The sequence below is a fragment of the Conger conger genome, chromosome 9 (assembly GCF_963514075.1).
Source record: "Conger conger chromosome 9, fConCon1.1, whole genome shotgun sequence".
NCBI lineage: Eukaryota > Metazoa > Chordata > Actinopteri > Anguilliformes > Congridae > Conger > Conger conger.
In genome coordinates, this window is record NC_083768.1 from 22,912,480 (window position 1) to 22,928,393 (window position 15,914).

Genomic DNA, 15,914 nt, shown 5'->3' on the forward strand with positions numbered 1-15,914 from the left:
CTTCAACCTTCCCAAATACTCACACGTCACCCCCCTGCTTACTTCCCTCCACTGGCTGCCTGTCATGGCTCGCATCAAATTCAAAACATTGGTGCTAGCCTTCCAAGCAGTTAAAGGGTCTTCCCCAGCTTATCTGCAAAAAATCATCAGACCCTACACCCCTGCCAGACCTCTTCGTTCAGCCTCCACAGGCCGCTTGGCACCTCCCCCTCTCAGAACCTCCACCTCACGCTCACGACTACTGTCTGTTCTGGCTCCACGGTGGTGGAACGAACTCCCCGTTGAGGTCAGAACTATAGAATCCCTCCCCACCTTCAAGCGCAAGCTGAAGACACACCTCTTCAAACAGCACCTCTCCCCATCCCTCCCTACCTCCCTGTGAACCTTAATTGTTGTCTCTCTGACTTGTGTATCAGTATTTTAGTTGGCTAGGTAAGCAGTGTTTGGATAGTTAACTTTGGTGACTTTTGCTCTGTTTGTTTGTTTGTTCAAAAAAAAAAAAAAAAAAAAAAAAAAAAAAAATTGGCCCTTGTCCTTATCTTTGTTGTACAGGTAGCAGTTGAAATTGTACTTACCTCTAGGGTCTTTCAGCGAACTTATCCCTGGTTATGGGTATGCACTTTGTTGTACGTCGCTCTGGATAAGAGCGTCTGCCAAATGCCAATAATGTAATGTAATGTACCCTGGCTTGTATTTGGGGGGCGGCCTTTATTTGTCGGAATCGGCCACGCCCCCGGCTATTATCAGAGGCCCGGCTTCAAACAGAATCCCGGACACAATTTGAGGATTTACTGTATGCGGGTCGGTAGGGGGTGGGGGGAGGGGGCAATCGAATTCGCTATTACTAGCCATTAATGTATGATGAATTTAGATGGATTGTACATTGGCAGATGTGAATAACCCACTGCACTCAGTATTTTGATGGGAGATGGGTACTTTCAGGACCAAAGCATTGCTTATGTTTAAAGCAATATTTAGTTAAAGTCAAGAATAAAAAAACAACTAATTTTTTTGATGAAGTGTGTAGTTACCAATGGTGTTGAAATAAGCATAAACATAGATATAATTCATCCATTGCAATATTTCTCACACTTGAGGACTTATCTGGAGCAATGGAATACATATACTACCATCTAGTGGTTGTCATGGGACACAGCAAAGGCATTATCTCATTACACCTTCATGACTAGTACAAATAAAAAATTGCTGAAGGCGACATTTATATTTTAATAAAGCCTCCAAAAAAACAAAAACAAATAAATGCTAAATACTTCTTATATAAGCATACATAATGTTAATGCAGTGCCCTCTAAAATTATTTGTACCCATGTTAAAGATGAGCAAGCTTCTCAGATGTGTCCATCTTTATGCCCTTTATGCCCTTTATGCCCCAGACACCCAGTGAATGTTTCTATTATTTTTATTTTATTTATCCAAAATGATTTGCACCAAAAATACTGATTAAGGGTTTGATTAATTTATACTTTGTTTAATAATAATAAAATAAAATAAAAATAATAGAAACATTCACTGGGTGTCTGGGGCATAAATATTTTTCAATCTATGTGCCATTCATAACCGTGATGAAAGGCAAAGAACTTGAAACAAAACATAACCATCTTTTGGTAGAGGACACACATGCATTTGCCCCCTCATAGGGTAGATGGTTTAAAGAGTTGGAGATCTACAAAACCTGGTTACACGAAAAAAAACGCAATTGATGACAATCAACAAAATAAGCAAATCTTGTTAACTTTTTTCCCATTCATACCACTGGTGTTTTTGGCACTGACCGTAGAGTCCAGTGGACTAAAATCAAAACAAAAAAACTGATCAATCTTCTGGTGTTCGATAGCTTTCCCTTTCAGTCTGTGTAGTCGAACATAGATACTTGCACATCGCTGATGCAATACATTGGCCCAGTGGCACGTTGAAGTCGGCTTTCTGTTTTAAGAAGGCTTCACCAGCGATCCAAGTGTATGTATTTTCTGCTGTATAGGCACTTGAATACTAACATTCACGCATATAGGGAGATAGTAGGTATTTAGCTAGATATGTGTCTTATCATTATCTAACTTCATGTGATTTAGCTAGCTAGTTGGCTATCTAGCCGGTTCGCTAAGATTAGCTAGCTAGCTAGATAGGTCCATTCAAACTACCAAGCGGTATAAGTGTTAAGCGACTGGAACTCAATGATTTTATTGATTGTGGGGAAATAACGATAATCGGATTTTTTACCGAGCTGATCAAGCTTTCTGTTCTGATTCACATTGCCTAAATGTTAACTAAATTACAATGCATGGACCTAGCATTACGTCAGCTAAAGATGAATCATGCTGTTTCTGACTGACGGAACTCGGGTTGTTGAATGATGTTTCGGGTGATATGACCCATTTGAAGTATTACGTGTTTGTTAAAACGTTTATCTTATAAACCCATAATTAACGAAAACAAGCATGATTGAATAATCGTCATAGATGCATACGATTCATTAAATTAAAAGTTATCGTAACATTTCGGTCTGTAGCATTACAGAACGCAAAGGTATAGCAATCGTGAACCATATTGCATTAGTAACAGCAGGTTCTTCCTCAGTTTCTACTGCTCCTAGACGGGAAAGCAGCCATGGGGGATCACTTGAGTCCAGAGGAGAAGTTTCATCTCATCACCAGGAATTTGCAGGTGCTAAGCATTTATCCCCCAGATGGGTTTTGGTTAATAATGCACCATTGAACTAGGGTGAAGATAAGCCCTGTAGGAACATAAAGACCTATGCATGTGATGCAGCTTATGTCTCAAATGTAATATTTACATTTATTTATTGTCATGTAGACCAGTGTGAATATGTATCAATTGGGTGGGTGTTCCACATAAGTCTGCTCATTAGTTAAGTAAATTGGGAAGAGCAGAAGGTAGCAAGGTCAGAATCGGCTAGGAATTTGTGAGTTGTATTTGGTGGGAATAACTGAATTTGTGGTTGGTGCCATGAAGTACAGTCTTTCAGGAGCAGATCCTCAATCCTCTGCTGTCGGTGTTAGACTTTAAAGCATTTTTTGTTTGTTTGTTTACTACTTAATTCTGTCTCCAGGAGGTTCTGGGTGAGGACAAGCTGAAAACCACCTTGCAGGAGAGAGAGCTGAAAGTGTACTGGGGCACTGCCACCACAGGGAAACCCCATGTGGCCTACTTCGTGCCCATGTCCAAAATCGCTGACTTCCTGAAGGCAGGCTGTGAGGTGAGTGCCCTCTTGTGGAGATCTCTCCCTGGACCGACTTGGTCTGACTCTTTCCTGTTCAGAAGCAAGATTGACCAGTAAGGTCATATGATACGGGGCAGACATATTCCTCTTTAAACAAATAAAAAAGTGCTGAACTGTTGCTGTTTTGTCGTTGAAGTTATGAATGAATGGCTGTCATATGAGCAAAAAGCCCAGTATCATTGTGAGCAGTGCTAAACAAATGTGGGTTTGATGTTCATGCAGTTTGCTGCAGGCTTTTTTGGTCAGGTTTCTTTGCCCAGGTGCTGTAGTTGTATCTTGCATCAGAGCTTTTGTGCGCTCCCTGCAGGTGACCATTCTGTTTGCTGACCTGCATGCCTTTCTGGACAACATGAAGGCTCCCTGGGAGCTGCTGGAGCTGAGAACACAGTACTATGAGCAGGTGATCAAAGCTATGCTGGAGAGTATCGGCGTGCCCCTAGATAAGCTGAAATTTGTCAAGGGGACAGACTACCAGCTGAGCAGGTGAGGACGCCTTGGCTCCTGGGGTCACTGTCTTAAAATTTTGCTACGTTCTTAAATTTATTATTTCTTGTTGCAAGAAATTTTCTTTCTGTTATTTGCTGTTGAAAAATTAGATTTTATGTTGGAAGGCAGAGGATGCAGTTCATTCTGTAAAACTACTTGTGTGAAGTGAAAGTAACTTAACTGTCAATTCCGCTCAATGCATCTATTATATCCTGTTCCCGCCCACAGAGAATACACCCTGGATGTGTACAGACTCTCCTCCATGGTCACAGAGCATGATGCCAAGAAAGCTGGGGCAGAGGTGGTGAAGCAAGTGGAGCACCCCCTGCTGAGTGGGCTTCTGTATCCTGGCCTGCAGGTACTGACATATCCCTGAAGTCAAACTGAAGTCAGCACACCGCAGGGGTCCCATTCAGTCATTTAAGGCACCAATGTGAGGCTCACAATTAAAACGCCATACAATGACACTACCTTAAGTACGTTTCCTGGTTCAGTCACATGATTTGTTTGAACAGTCACAAGATGGTTGCATTCCTATTGGAAAAGGGTTTCACCCCCCCACACACACATTTCTGGGCATAATATTCCGCAAAAATGGCTTCACTGGTGTTTCTAATTAGTCAGGCATGTTCAATCACTTCCTTAGTGCAGGTATAAGTGAGCTTTCAGAATCTAGTCTTGATGCTAGGCTTTTGATTGCCTTTGGAGTCATTGGCATTTGTCAAAATGTGGACAAAAATCACAGAAGCCATTATGAGGCTGAGAAATAAGAAAGAGCAGTCAGAGAAATAGGGCATGCAATAGTGATATATACAGTGATATTCCAAAATAAACTATTTGGAACATCAATGTATATGTTTTTGCAGGAAGTGACACACTTATTACATTTATAAGTACAAACCTGGGTATTTGTGATAATGGCTATGCTTTCTGAATTAATGACCTCTCCCTAGGCTCTGGATGAGGAGTACCTGAAAGTGGATGCCCAGTTTGGGGGTGTAGACCAGAGGAAGATCTTCACGCTGGCAGAGAAGGTACCCTATCTTTTGGTTTCTCCGTGAAGTAAACACTGTTGGAGCAGCATTACTAATGACTAGTTGTTTGAATGATATTTACTTGAGCCATACTTTCTTTTATAGTATCACTGCCTAATTTGAGCATTGAAATTGACACAAAATTATGTGTTTTGTGTCCCATGTGTAGTATCTTCCCTCATTGGGCTATGCCAAGAGGATCCATATGATGAACCCCATGGTCCCGGGACTCACAGGGGGAAAGATGAGCTCTTCGGAAGAGGTGAGTCCGAGACCATCAAGATGTCTGACTGCAAGGTCATTGAAATGTGATTTTAGGCCATTCATCACAAAAACAACATAATCCAAGCACCATACCCAATTCCTTGTTTGTCTCTGATCTAATATTATGCCATATAACTGATAAAATGCTTGTCCCATACAGAACATTCTTTACGCTGTTGAGGCTGTTTCCTTTTCCTGTGTGATTAGGTCAGACACTGTGATGGGAATTCTCTCTAACCTTCTCTCTGTGTGTGACACGGCCTCCAGGAGTCAAAGATTGACCTCCTGGACAGGAAAGAGGACGTGAAGAAGAAGTTGAAGAAGGCCTTTTGCGAACCGGGCAATGTGCAGAGCAACGGAGTCCTGTCTTTCGTCAAACACGTCCTCTTCCCCCTTCATGCAGGTGAGCTTTCTGCTTGCTGGACATTCTCCTGTGGCAGCCATTGCAGTCTGTCGAGTAGACTTGGCTTGGTGTTATATTATTGTGTCACCAAACGCCATAGCCAGTCATAACTTCCAACTGTGGCACCTTTTTTTTCCTCCCTTGCAGAGTTTGTCATCAAGAGGGATGAGAAGTGGGGGGGAGACCAAACCTATACAGTTTACGAGGAAGTGGAGAAGGACTTTGCAGCGGAGGTACTGTGTATATAACTTAGGGCCACTTTTAATGGTGGCATATCTATTTCCAAATTTGCACCACTCAGCTTTGAACTCTCTTGTCCTGCCATGCAGGTCATTCACCCAGGTGACCTTAAGGCCTCTGTGGAGGTGGCCCTGAACAAGCTGCTGGATCCCATCAGGAAGAAGTTTGAGAGCCCAGAATTGAGGAAACTGACTAATGCTGCCTACTCTGACCCCTCCAAAAAAAGTGAGTGAAGGGCTATCCTTTGACCCATCCAGTGCTGTGTAAAAGCTTGCACAGGCTATGTTTTAAATGGAAACTACTATGGATTGTGTATTTTATTGTATTTTCATCTGTGTCCAACAGAGGGAGCAGCAAAAGGAAACCCTAAAAACACAGAGGAGGACGACGTCGTTCCCTCACGACTGGATATCCGAGTGGGAAAAGTGGTCAGTGTGGAAAAGGTGAGAGAAAACAACATGGGTCTTATTCCTGGACAGGGGGTCTATTTACTCTTGTCATTTTGTATCTCGTAAGCAACTCCTACCACGCCCTCCTCTCTTCTTATTGGCCACCTTTTTGTGCTTGCTCTCTCCCCTCCTCTGATTGGCCACATTTTTCCCGCAGCACCCGGATGCTGACTCGCTGTACTTGGAGAAGATTGACGTGGGGGAGGCGGAGCCTAGGACAGTGGTGAGCGGGCTGGTGGCCTACATTTCCCAGGAGCAGCTGCAGGATCGGCTGGTGGTGCTGCTGTGCAACCTCAAACCGCAGAAGATGAGGGGCGTGGAGTCCCAGGCCATGCTGCTGTGTGCCTCTGTGTGAGTCTCTGCCCCCAACCCTCTGTCTTTATGCATGTACTTGTATACCTGTACTTACCTCCTCAGCAAAGACTTTACTTTCTATTTATTCTATTCCTCTGCTTAAGCTGACATATCACCTCATCAACCAATTCCACTAACCAACTCCATTAAGCAACCAATGCTTTTTCCCCGTAAATGTTTTCTACATGTTGTGTTGGGAACTGAATCCTCCTCTCCCTCTCTGATTGGTTCATTTGGGGTTCAGCGAGGGGGAGCCTAGGAGGGTGGAGCCGCTGGACCCCCCAGAGGGCTCATCGCCAGGGGAACGTGTTTTCGTGGAGGGCTACGAGGCGGGCAAGGCAGACGATGAACTGAAGCCAAAGAAGAAGGTGTTTGAGAAGTTACAGGTATGCCTGCACAGTGTGTCAAAGTGAAATGAGATGAGAAGGGGAGTGGTTATCCCTATTAGGGTCCCCAACCTGTATTGTCCAATACAGATTTTCTATCTGTTATTCTTTTATGAAGTCGTAATGCATGTTTTGGTATGTCCCATGAAACTGGCCAGCCGAGGATAGATAAGGTAATCTTTGTTGTACACAAATCTGACCGTGCACTTGTAACTAACATATTTAAAAAAAGAAATTAAAAGCTGCATGTTGATAATTTGCTGATGATACGGAGCCTTGTCATTTTGCGGTTGCAGAACGATTTAATGCTTCATGTGTTTATATGAAGTGGTTGCACCTGCCGTCTGTGATGAAATGCACTAGCATAACATTTCAGCGGGACATCCGCTTTACCTCCCCATTGAGGGAAATTCATAAGGGCACATGCTAATGAATACTCACAAATCAAATCTTATGAAATTGTTATAGATTCATAATATAATTACCTATATAAATGCCAACCATTAATGGAATTATTGACTGAAGACTTAAAAGATAACAGTCGTTATATAGTGATTAGGGACAAAACGATAGTCGATCCTATTGTGAATTAGCGATTGATTACATCTGTCCTCGATCCATATCTAGTTGGCGATTGCCATGGCAACAGTGGTGGCTGCTGGCCAGAATTTATGGTGAACCAAACCATGTTGGTGTAATGCTTTTCCTGTTGCTAGGCCGTTTTGATAAACATTGACTACATCACACAGCCAGATTTGGACAGATGTAGGCATTATGGGAGTTTTAACCGATCTAAAAACTGAAAAAAGAAAAGTGAAATTCCAACATCAGTATATAGCTATGTATTTCAATCATGAAATACAGACCTCAAAGCTACGTAGTTTCTTTCCCTGCTCTATATCAGTATACCGGAAGTGTCATTCCAAAAACATCCGCTTTACCTACCTATTGTTTTTGGTGGGTTGTTTTAATATGTTTTCTTGTGATTGTTGATCATGCATATTTGACCCACTATGTGGTTCGGACCCTGTATGGTTCTTCTTCTGTTCTGACCCAGTTCATCTAATTCTGCCCTCAGGTGGATTTGAAAATCTCAGGTGAGTGTGTTGCTCAGTGGAGAGAGAAGGACCTCATGACCAAACTCGGACAGGTCACCTGCAAAACTTTGAAAGGCGGGAACATCAGCTAGACCCCCCCATACCAGCCTACATGGATTCTTCCAGTCTCCATGACAACTGGACTTGCACAGGCAGGAAGGAACATTCATAAAAGGTGGAGGATTGAGGAGGAGGGGGAATTAATGAGAGAACCTCTAATTAATGTGTACAGTTCCACAGGATTTCCTGTGCTGTTAAATGGCTTTACGCCTCATTTCTGTTCTTGAGGTTTATCATGGTATTACCTTCCCTCTCATTATTTACTATCAAAATATAAAACAAAACAGTTTCCGCAGATTATGTACACTTCAATACCATTGTACATAACGATCTTGTGTACATTCAGGGCTTATGTGACTGGCATGTTTATTGTTATTATATTTTAATTGACGGCAGTTGTAATCCATCTCTATTCCAATGGCTTGTGGAGCACTTCATACAAGCCAGGAGTTATTTTCATAATATTCAGTAATATTTATACAGTCCATGTACCATCTCTCTCCCACAAAAGGTGTGTCCCACAAAAATGATTGTGTCCTGAAACATTCCAGTAAAACTGGAAACATTTGGGTGATAAGCATGCGACTGGTCTAACTGTAAGGTTTGGTATGTCTTCATTTCAACTCAACTCCCAAGATCCTGTATTCAGCCATCGGATTGTCCAGTTATCTGGAATTGTAGGTAGTGATGGACCGGTTGCACTGGAAGTCAGAATTCAGTTTTAAAATACAAATTCATTAGCCTATAACTTGTGATGGATATATTATTGTTGTGTAACCAACTGCAGGGCTTCATTGTAACAATCACTGGCACCACTCCCACATAACATGATTTGTACATTAAATCGCTATATTACTGTTTGTTTGTTTCTCTGTTTTATTGAATATATAGGAAATTCTCATGCAGTTAAGACTTTAGTGCTTTAAAGAATGCTAAATTGCTAAAAAGCTTTATTAAATGTGTTATCTCTAAAAATAGGCTTTGGGATTTATGCTTTAAACCTAACATCAAAGCTATGATTGGCCCAGTGGTCACATGGGCAACAAGACCAATCGTTGGAGAGTGTATTGTGGCCAGAGGAAAATAAAAAGTTTTTACCTGAAGGAGCATGGATCTCTCAAAACACCACTTCACAACAAGACTACAAGACATGAGTTCTAAAGAATTTATTTATACTCTCTTTTTCTTAACAAAGACATAGCAACTGTACATTATTATTGTATATTTTTCAATATTAAATTTGTATTTCCAAGGCAGAAGGTATTGCAATTTTGGCCTTGGAAAATAAGATTGAAGATAACATGTTCTCATTTAAGTGATTTTACCAGGACAGTTGTGCAATATTGCATCAAAGAAAGAAAGATCTCCAGTGGATATACAGTAGAAAAGAGACTGAATTTAATACTTGTTGCAAGGAGTAAACCCGGGCAAACGGTTCCCTGCATACATCACCCTTTTGTGAATGCCCCTTTCTACAATGTTCTGCCCCTTTTTTCTCCGGCAGTGAATGAAATGATGGGTTTATGACACCACAATATAACATTAAAGAAAAAATATGGGGTGCTAATGTTGTGCATGGGGCCTGTTAGGAACAGGTTATCCCAGGGGGTGTGGCATTCCAGATCATTAACAGCTGGGAGTCTCTGGTCCTCATGGGTTTATTGGGGTGGGCTTCTTCTGCACCACATGTTTGTGACTAATAATAATCTATTGCTCATTGATTGAAACCTACTAAACCTGCATATATTTGGTCTTAGGAAATAGAATGGAGTGGACTTGTTCATCTATGGCTTATGCAACAGTTCATGCAAGCCAGGGGCTAGTCTCCTCAAAAACACTTGGTGAAACATCCCTTCCACCAAACTAGAAGATTTGACAGAGATGTGCCCAGAACATGAGGATGAGTGCCCTTGGATGGTCTATTCCTGGGCTACTGTTACCAGAAGGATGATTAGGGCACTGGCTTTTTAAAACTGCAGTGGGAAGGCCCAAGTTCATCCACATGAGCTGTTGGAACAGACGTGCCACAGACAGACTGCACCACTGCTGTAACCCAGTCCAAACATCCATTCAAATGAGTGCAGTCATGGACAGCTGAAGTCCCATAATGCATTGATACTTTGGAAGCAAACAGAATGATTTAAAATGACTGCTTGAACAGTAAAACAAACAAAAGAGCCATATAAAAGTACAAAGCATGTACAAGTGCACATAAACACACAGGTATGTTATAAAAGTATGCATACTACTCCGAAGAGAAAATTACTGCATGCATTTACGTGTGGTCAGAGTTACCTGATTACCTAAGAGGCAGACCTTTTACAGTTCTAGCTACACGTCCATCCCAGACCAAGTACTGTCTTTTAAAGCCAGCATGCACAAACAGCGGTGAAGACCTGCTACAGGAATGGAGTTAAGAAACACTGAATCAAAATAATATATCAAGCACATTGCCTGATAGACATACTGAAAAAGTAGTCTCTCCTTAATTACAAGGACAAAATACACAAAATATAATATAGAAAAAATTAAATGAGAAAGTCATAAAATGTATGAACATCCCAATCACTGTAATTTAGGGTGTCAGTGGTAACAGTGTTAAAATGCTTTGCACACTCCTGCCCTGGAGTTAAACTATGAAGCAGCTAATTCAACTTTACTATTAGTCTCGGAACCATACTATTATCTCAATTGAAACACTGCCATGCCGATTCCAGCAAACGTGGGGCAGCTTATTTACCTTACAAAGTGCTTATTTTGATTGACAGCTCTAATATTTGATTTTCTTCTTCCAAAAAATATGCATTATCCCTTTTTGTTAAGCCATAAAAGAGTTATATTAAAAATGTGTAATCTATTACTACTTATTGTACTACAAGTTAAATCATAAGCTACAAGTATTTTGTAATTTCAGTAACTATACCATAAGTAAGAAATAAATTATGCATGTGGAATGGATAATATACTGGTACATAATATACTATACTTGCTTCTCAAGGTAGATAACAGAAAATAAACTACAGAAATGGATGTGATGATCATTATTTCAGCTACACTCCAAAAAGGAATAGTGCATGTTTTTCAGGTGATATTTTATTTAGGAAAAAATACAGTTTCAGGTATATACAAGAGTGTAATGACCAACCACGCAGACCACGCAGACTTAACCCTCCCTCTTTCTGAACTTGGCAGAAGTGGTTACCTCCCATTACAACCACAAGATGGCGACCTAATCTTGCAGTCAAATGTGGAATGGGGAATTTACAAAATCCAACTGGAATGCACCTACTCAAGCGCATACTTCTTGCAATGTTGCCAGAGCAGAAAGACTATACATTTTAGAAAAATACTCCAAAATAAAGCTATAATATTAAAGAATTTAAAGACCAACACCATTTGTTGTATAAATATGAAGGCCATTTTAAGGCTAAGGCTTTTAATAAGACTTCTCCCATTGAGTGCTCTCAGTTGCCTACTTAATAGGTGTGTCTCTTCATCTCTCTCTCTCTCTGTGCATTTTTGAGTCCTTTTGGGTTTTCCTGATTTTTTGATTGGTCACTGAGTCAGTAGCCAAGTGTCACTGTATCTTGATGACCTGTAGAGGGTAAATGGGAAAAGTATTAAACTTAGTTGCTAGTGTTTTGTCCAATTCCCCAATGGGACCCTGTGGTTGTACTCATAATTTGCTTAACTTCAAATTATATAACATTGCTGGAAAACATAGCTGTTTGAGCAGGGGCTAAACAAAAAACAACAAAAAAAACTAACCAAAGATTGAATTGGATAACATAAAACTGGAATTCTTACTTGCTGTGTTTTGGCCCTCCTCTGGTTGTGCGTGCTGGCCAGCAGGTTGCACTCCTTCAGTTTGTCCATTGGCTTCAGACCCCATAGGAGAGGAATTGCTCAGCTCACACTGGGAGTACCCCATGTTTTCAGTGGAGTGCACTAGTTTGTCAGAAAGGTTCGGTCCATGTGCCGGCTTCTTGGCGACAGGCGGAGGCACTTTTCCCAGCTTCTTTATCTGGGTGCTGGGCTTACCATTGGTGGACAGTAATTTGGTTTGGTCGGATACCTGCATGAGCTCAGCCACAAGGCTCTGTTTGAGGTTAGACTGAGCCTCAGGGGATGAGGGTGTCTCAATGACCACCTTCTTTGTACTCCTGGAGAAGATAAAGCTGGCAGTAGAGGCTGGGGATTTCTGTAGGTCTTCTTGTAACCTTGGAGAGCGCACCCCTATCTCCCCGCTACTGGTTGAAGATACGGAGGAACGTAGGTTGAGCCTGGCTGGGAGCCCATCTCTGGAAGACATAGCTGCTGTCTTCATACGGATGGCCTCCTGCAGACGCATTGAAGGGGAGGTGGCAGTGCCAGTTGGGGACTTCACCGACAGAGACTTACGGATGGGCTTCTGGGGCACACTCTGGCTGAAAGTCTGGCCCTGGTTTTGTTCCAGACTGAGGCTGGTTCCATCACCAGGTTTACCATCCTCACATGGGGCTAAAACCTGATCATCACCGACATTGACAGAACGCAGGCGAACCATCTGGAGAAGGGAAGGTGTGACCAGGGGAATGTTAGCATCCTCCTTGGGCATGGGTACACCTTTGGTCCGCGACAGCTGGTCTTTGCTTGTTCGGTTTGCAAGACTTGGCTGTCTTCTAAAGCTCACAGGAGTCTGGTTTTCTACAGGCAAAGGCGGTGCACATGGGACATTTATAGATGGTAACGGAGGAAGAGTAATGGAGGGTTCAAGGGATGAATTTGCAGGAGAAGCAGACAAGGTTACAACAGGTACCATAGGTGGTAGAGGAGGAGCTTCCTGTGGAGGGGGTGGGATGTACTCTGGCACATGTGAGGCTTCTGTGTGTGTGGGAACAAGCTTTTCTTGCAGATTATGTACTTCCTTCGGTGGAGAGACATCATTTTGCATAAGAAGGTCTTCCTGTGATGAACAGTCATTATTCTCATAAGGTTGAGCTGGAGTAGGACATAGTTGAACGTGTATAGAAGTATCTGACTGGGATGAATTGATCATTGTTGACTCGCTAGTATCTCCGGAGGTTGAGTCTTCTGTTTTAGTAGGTCCTTCAGAGGTCACAGAGAATTCATGAAACTCAGTAATTACAGGACAGCTCTCCACTCTATCCAGCAGAGGGTCTTGCAATATCGGGGGTGGGGGTGGGGGTGGGGGAAAGTCTAGTTCATCCTGCTCCTCAAAGACTAGTCCAGATGCCTCCACCATTGGAGGAGGGGGAGGAGGCCAAGAGCTATCTGCTGCTGGGGTTTCCATGTTGTCCTCATGCACGGAGTTGGACACTGAAGTGGTAGTGGTCTGTTTTGAGGGAGGTGGTGGAGGATGGTGGGCAGGGGGTGGGGAAGGAGGTGGAGAAACTCCACTTATTTTGGGAGCATCTACTGAAAGAGTCTGCATGGATGATTGAGGACTAGTTGTCTGCACTGTAATGGGACTGTTACCTATATCATTAGGGGTGGTTTCATCCTTCTGTGTGGCAACAATCTCCTCCTTAGGGGGAATGTGGATCTTCACCTCTATGGCAGTGTCTGTCGACTGCACTAACAGACTTTCCATAACCTTCTCGGGTTCCTTTTTATGTACCACTGGAATCGTTTTTCTCATGACAGGAGGAGGTTCCTTCTTCAGTACTACTGGGCTTTCTTTTTCCTTCTGCTGGGTGACTGGACCTTCGTCCTCCTGTCTCTGCATCATTAAACTTGCTTTTTCCTTCTTTTCAACCACAGGACTTTCATCCTCTTTCACTTGGACTTCCAGACTTGCCTCAGTCCTTACTGACATTGACTCACTGGCACATTCCAATGAATGGTCCGGTTTCTGTGCTGACATAGGCTCGTCTTTGCTTAGCAACATGCACTCCTCCTTTCCAGCCGTCTCATCCTGCTTTTGGGGTTGTGTACTGACTAAGCTAAGCTCTTTAATCTGTGTTTGGGGAGCCTCTGGTTTTTGTACCTGGAGAGGTTCCTTTCTCTGCTGTTGGTTTTGCAGTGCAGCAATCCTGGCAGAAAAGGCATTTGCACCATATAACAAGTCACATGTGTGTTTGTTCTGCATCCATGTCTCAGGGGGTGGGGGAGAAGGTGCTTTGACTTTCGGGGGTGGTGGAATGTCAAACATATCCCTGAGCATGACTGCTGCAGGTGTGGGGGTTACTTTGGTGCTCATCCCAACAGTAGGAGGGGAAGGCTTTGGAAGCTTGCCAGGCTGGTGGTTAGCTGGGGCCTCCTGGTGAGTGGGATCAGATGCACCAGAAGATAGGGATGTTAAAGAGGATGAGATGGATACAGCTGGGGATGACCGGGTGCCTGTTCTCTCTGGTTTTACAGGCTGAGACTTCTTTTTCTCTGGGGAGGGAGGGCAGATCTCTTTGGCAGAGAGTGTAGGGGTGCCACTCTGGCTGGAGTAGCCACTGGAGGGTGACATGGTCCTTTCAAACCTGTTTGCTGGGGAGGGCAGTTTGTGGGGGGATGAGTCAACGGAGACCGTATGTGCAGCTGGTATACCTTCACTGTTGGCTGCCTGGTCAGCACTCAGTGGACTGCTGGCTGCAGAAGACCTGGAGTTCTCCAAAGAGCTGGAGTCTGCAGAGTAGGCAGGGCTTCCAGCACTACTAGAAGTTACTGGTGAGAGAGCTTCCTCCACTGCATTGCTCCTCTTCCCTCCCTTAGCTCGGGTCATATTCCCATCAGCCCCCTTGGAATCAGAAATGCCCTTGGTAACAGTCAACTCACGGGAGCGCCGCTTGATCTTTTCGTGATGCAGGGAGTATGTCCTCCTGGGGGGTGCTGGTGGCATTTTGGTCTTTACTATGGACAGGCTACGCACAAACAATCTGTCATTCTGGAGATTCTCTGCATCATCTGCCTCCCTCGAGCTGGGCGCCCCTGCCTCCGCCCTCTGCTTGGCTGTGCTGTCTGAGCTGACCCAGCTGATTGAGCTGCTGATGCTCACCTGGTCTGTGGCGGTCTGCTGAGAGGGCTCCCTGGCCTCCTCGGTGTCGGTAGGGGCACGGGGGGTGGAGGCACTGCTCTTGGAGGAGATAGTGGAGGAGTTGGAGATGATGGTCTCAGAAGACTGTGAGTGGCTCCAGTTGGAGCTAGCAGAAGAGAGGCCCTTCGGGGCGCTGGAGCGTGAAGAGACTGGACTGGCTGTCACCAGGCTGCTCTTGCTCACCGTGCGCACACTGCTCCGACTGCGACTACGGCTGATCTCGATCACATCTACAGCCGCTGGCATGACAGCATTGGGAATGATCTTGGACAGGTAGGTGGCCTGGGGTGAAATGGACATGACGGGGCCCTGAGGCTCCTGTAGGAAGTTGCTGGTGGTCATGCCTGGCACAGCCAGTGACTTGGGCCTCTGTATGGGTGACATGCCGGGGTTCTCCTTGCGATTGAACACCAGGTCGTCCCTGTAAACCGCCTGGATGTGACGCTTCAGGAGTTCCTCCTCTTTGGAAGACTGCAGAGCCTCAAGGTCTTGGAGGTGCACTCGTGCCCCTTCGTGATTAGGCACTGGGACCTCTCCATCAATTGTTGGGATGACTACAATACTAGGGGCACCTTCACTGCCATTCCTTAGGTGTCCATCTGCATTTTGTCGAAACAATTGTGCTCTTTCCAGCCCTGTGATGTAAAAAGATTAATTAATATGAAAGTGCCATTTTCATTGAAATATGCAATGACAAACCACATTAGATATTACACTTTCAGACTTCTACCAGAATAATTTGTTGACCATCATAACTTTTCATGTTTAACTTAGCTGTTTCATGTCTAAGCAGTTGGTTCAGTAAGAAAATAATAATACCCAGTTCATTTCATGAAGGACTAAGTCGAGGACATA

At 43.7% G+C, this 15,914-nt stretch overlaps 2 protein-coding genes across 5 annotated transcripts in view; one reads left to right on the forward strand and one right to left on the reverse strand.

Moving 5' to 3' along the window:
• Positions 1–1,867: 1,867 nt before the first annotated feature.
• yars1 (tyrosyl-tRNA synthetase 1) lies at positions 1,868–8,892 on the forward strand. Its single transcript, XM_061255071.1, has 14 exons — positions 1,868–1,977; positions 2,596–2,682; positions 3,089–3,235; positions 3,567–3,742; positions 3,974–4,103; positions 4,699–4,779; positions 4,949–5,041; positions 5,311–5,446; positions 5,594–5,679; positions 5,776–5,911; positions 6,032–6,129; positions 6,293–6,486; positions 6,734–6,875; positions 7,954–8,892. Exons 2-14 carry the CDS (start codon positions 2,626–2,628, stop codon positions 8,062–8,064), a joined length of 1,587 nt encoding a protein of 528 aa, XP_061111055.1. The 5' UTR covers positions 1,868–1,977; positions 2,596–2,625; the 3' UTR covers positions 8,065–8,892.
• Positions 8,893–9,183: 291 nt separating this feature from the next.
• Positions 9,184–15,914, reverse strand: part of nhsl3 (NHS like 3) — a 59,427-nt gene continuing 52,696 nt past the window's right edge. For all 4 annotated transcript variants that reach the window (XM_061255066.1, XM_061255065.1, XM_061255067.1 and 1 more), the window contains 2 exons: positions 11,840–15,694; positions 9,184–11,627 (listed from right to left, as the gene is read on the reverse strand). In XM_061255066.1, coding sequence (XP_061111050.1) covers positions 11,596–11,627; positions 11,840–15,694 — 3,887 coding nt within the window. In that variant the 3' untranslated portion in view covers positions 9,184–11,595. The remainder of the gene's footprint in view (positions 11,628–11,839; positions 15,695–15,914) is intronic.

What these genes read in the sequence shown, in the direction of transcription:
- yars1 (XM_061255071.1), top strand. Translation starts at nt 2,626, where the DNA reads ATGGGGGATCACTTGAGTCCAGAGGAGAAGTTTCATCTCATCACCAGG. An exon ending in AAGTGGTCAGTGTGGAAAAG is followed by an intron (nt 6,130 to 6,292) that starts GTGAGAGAAAAC and finishes TTTTTCCCGCAG; the next exon opens with CACCCGGATGCTGACTCGCT. An exon ending in AGGTGTTTGAGAAGTTACAG is followed by an intron (nt 6,876 to 7,953) that starts GTATGCCTGCAC and finishes TTCTGCCCTCAG; the next exon opens with GTGGATTTGAAAATCTCAGG.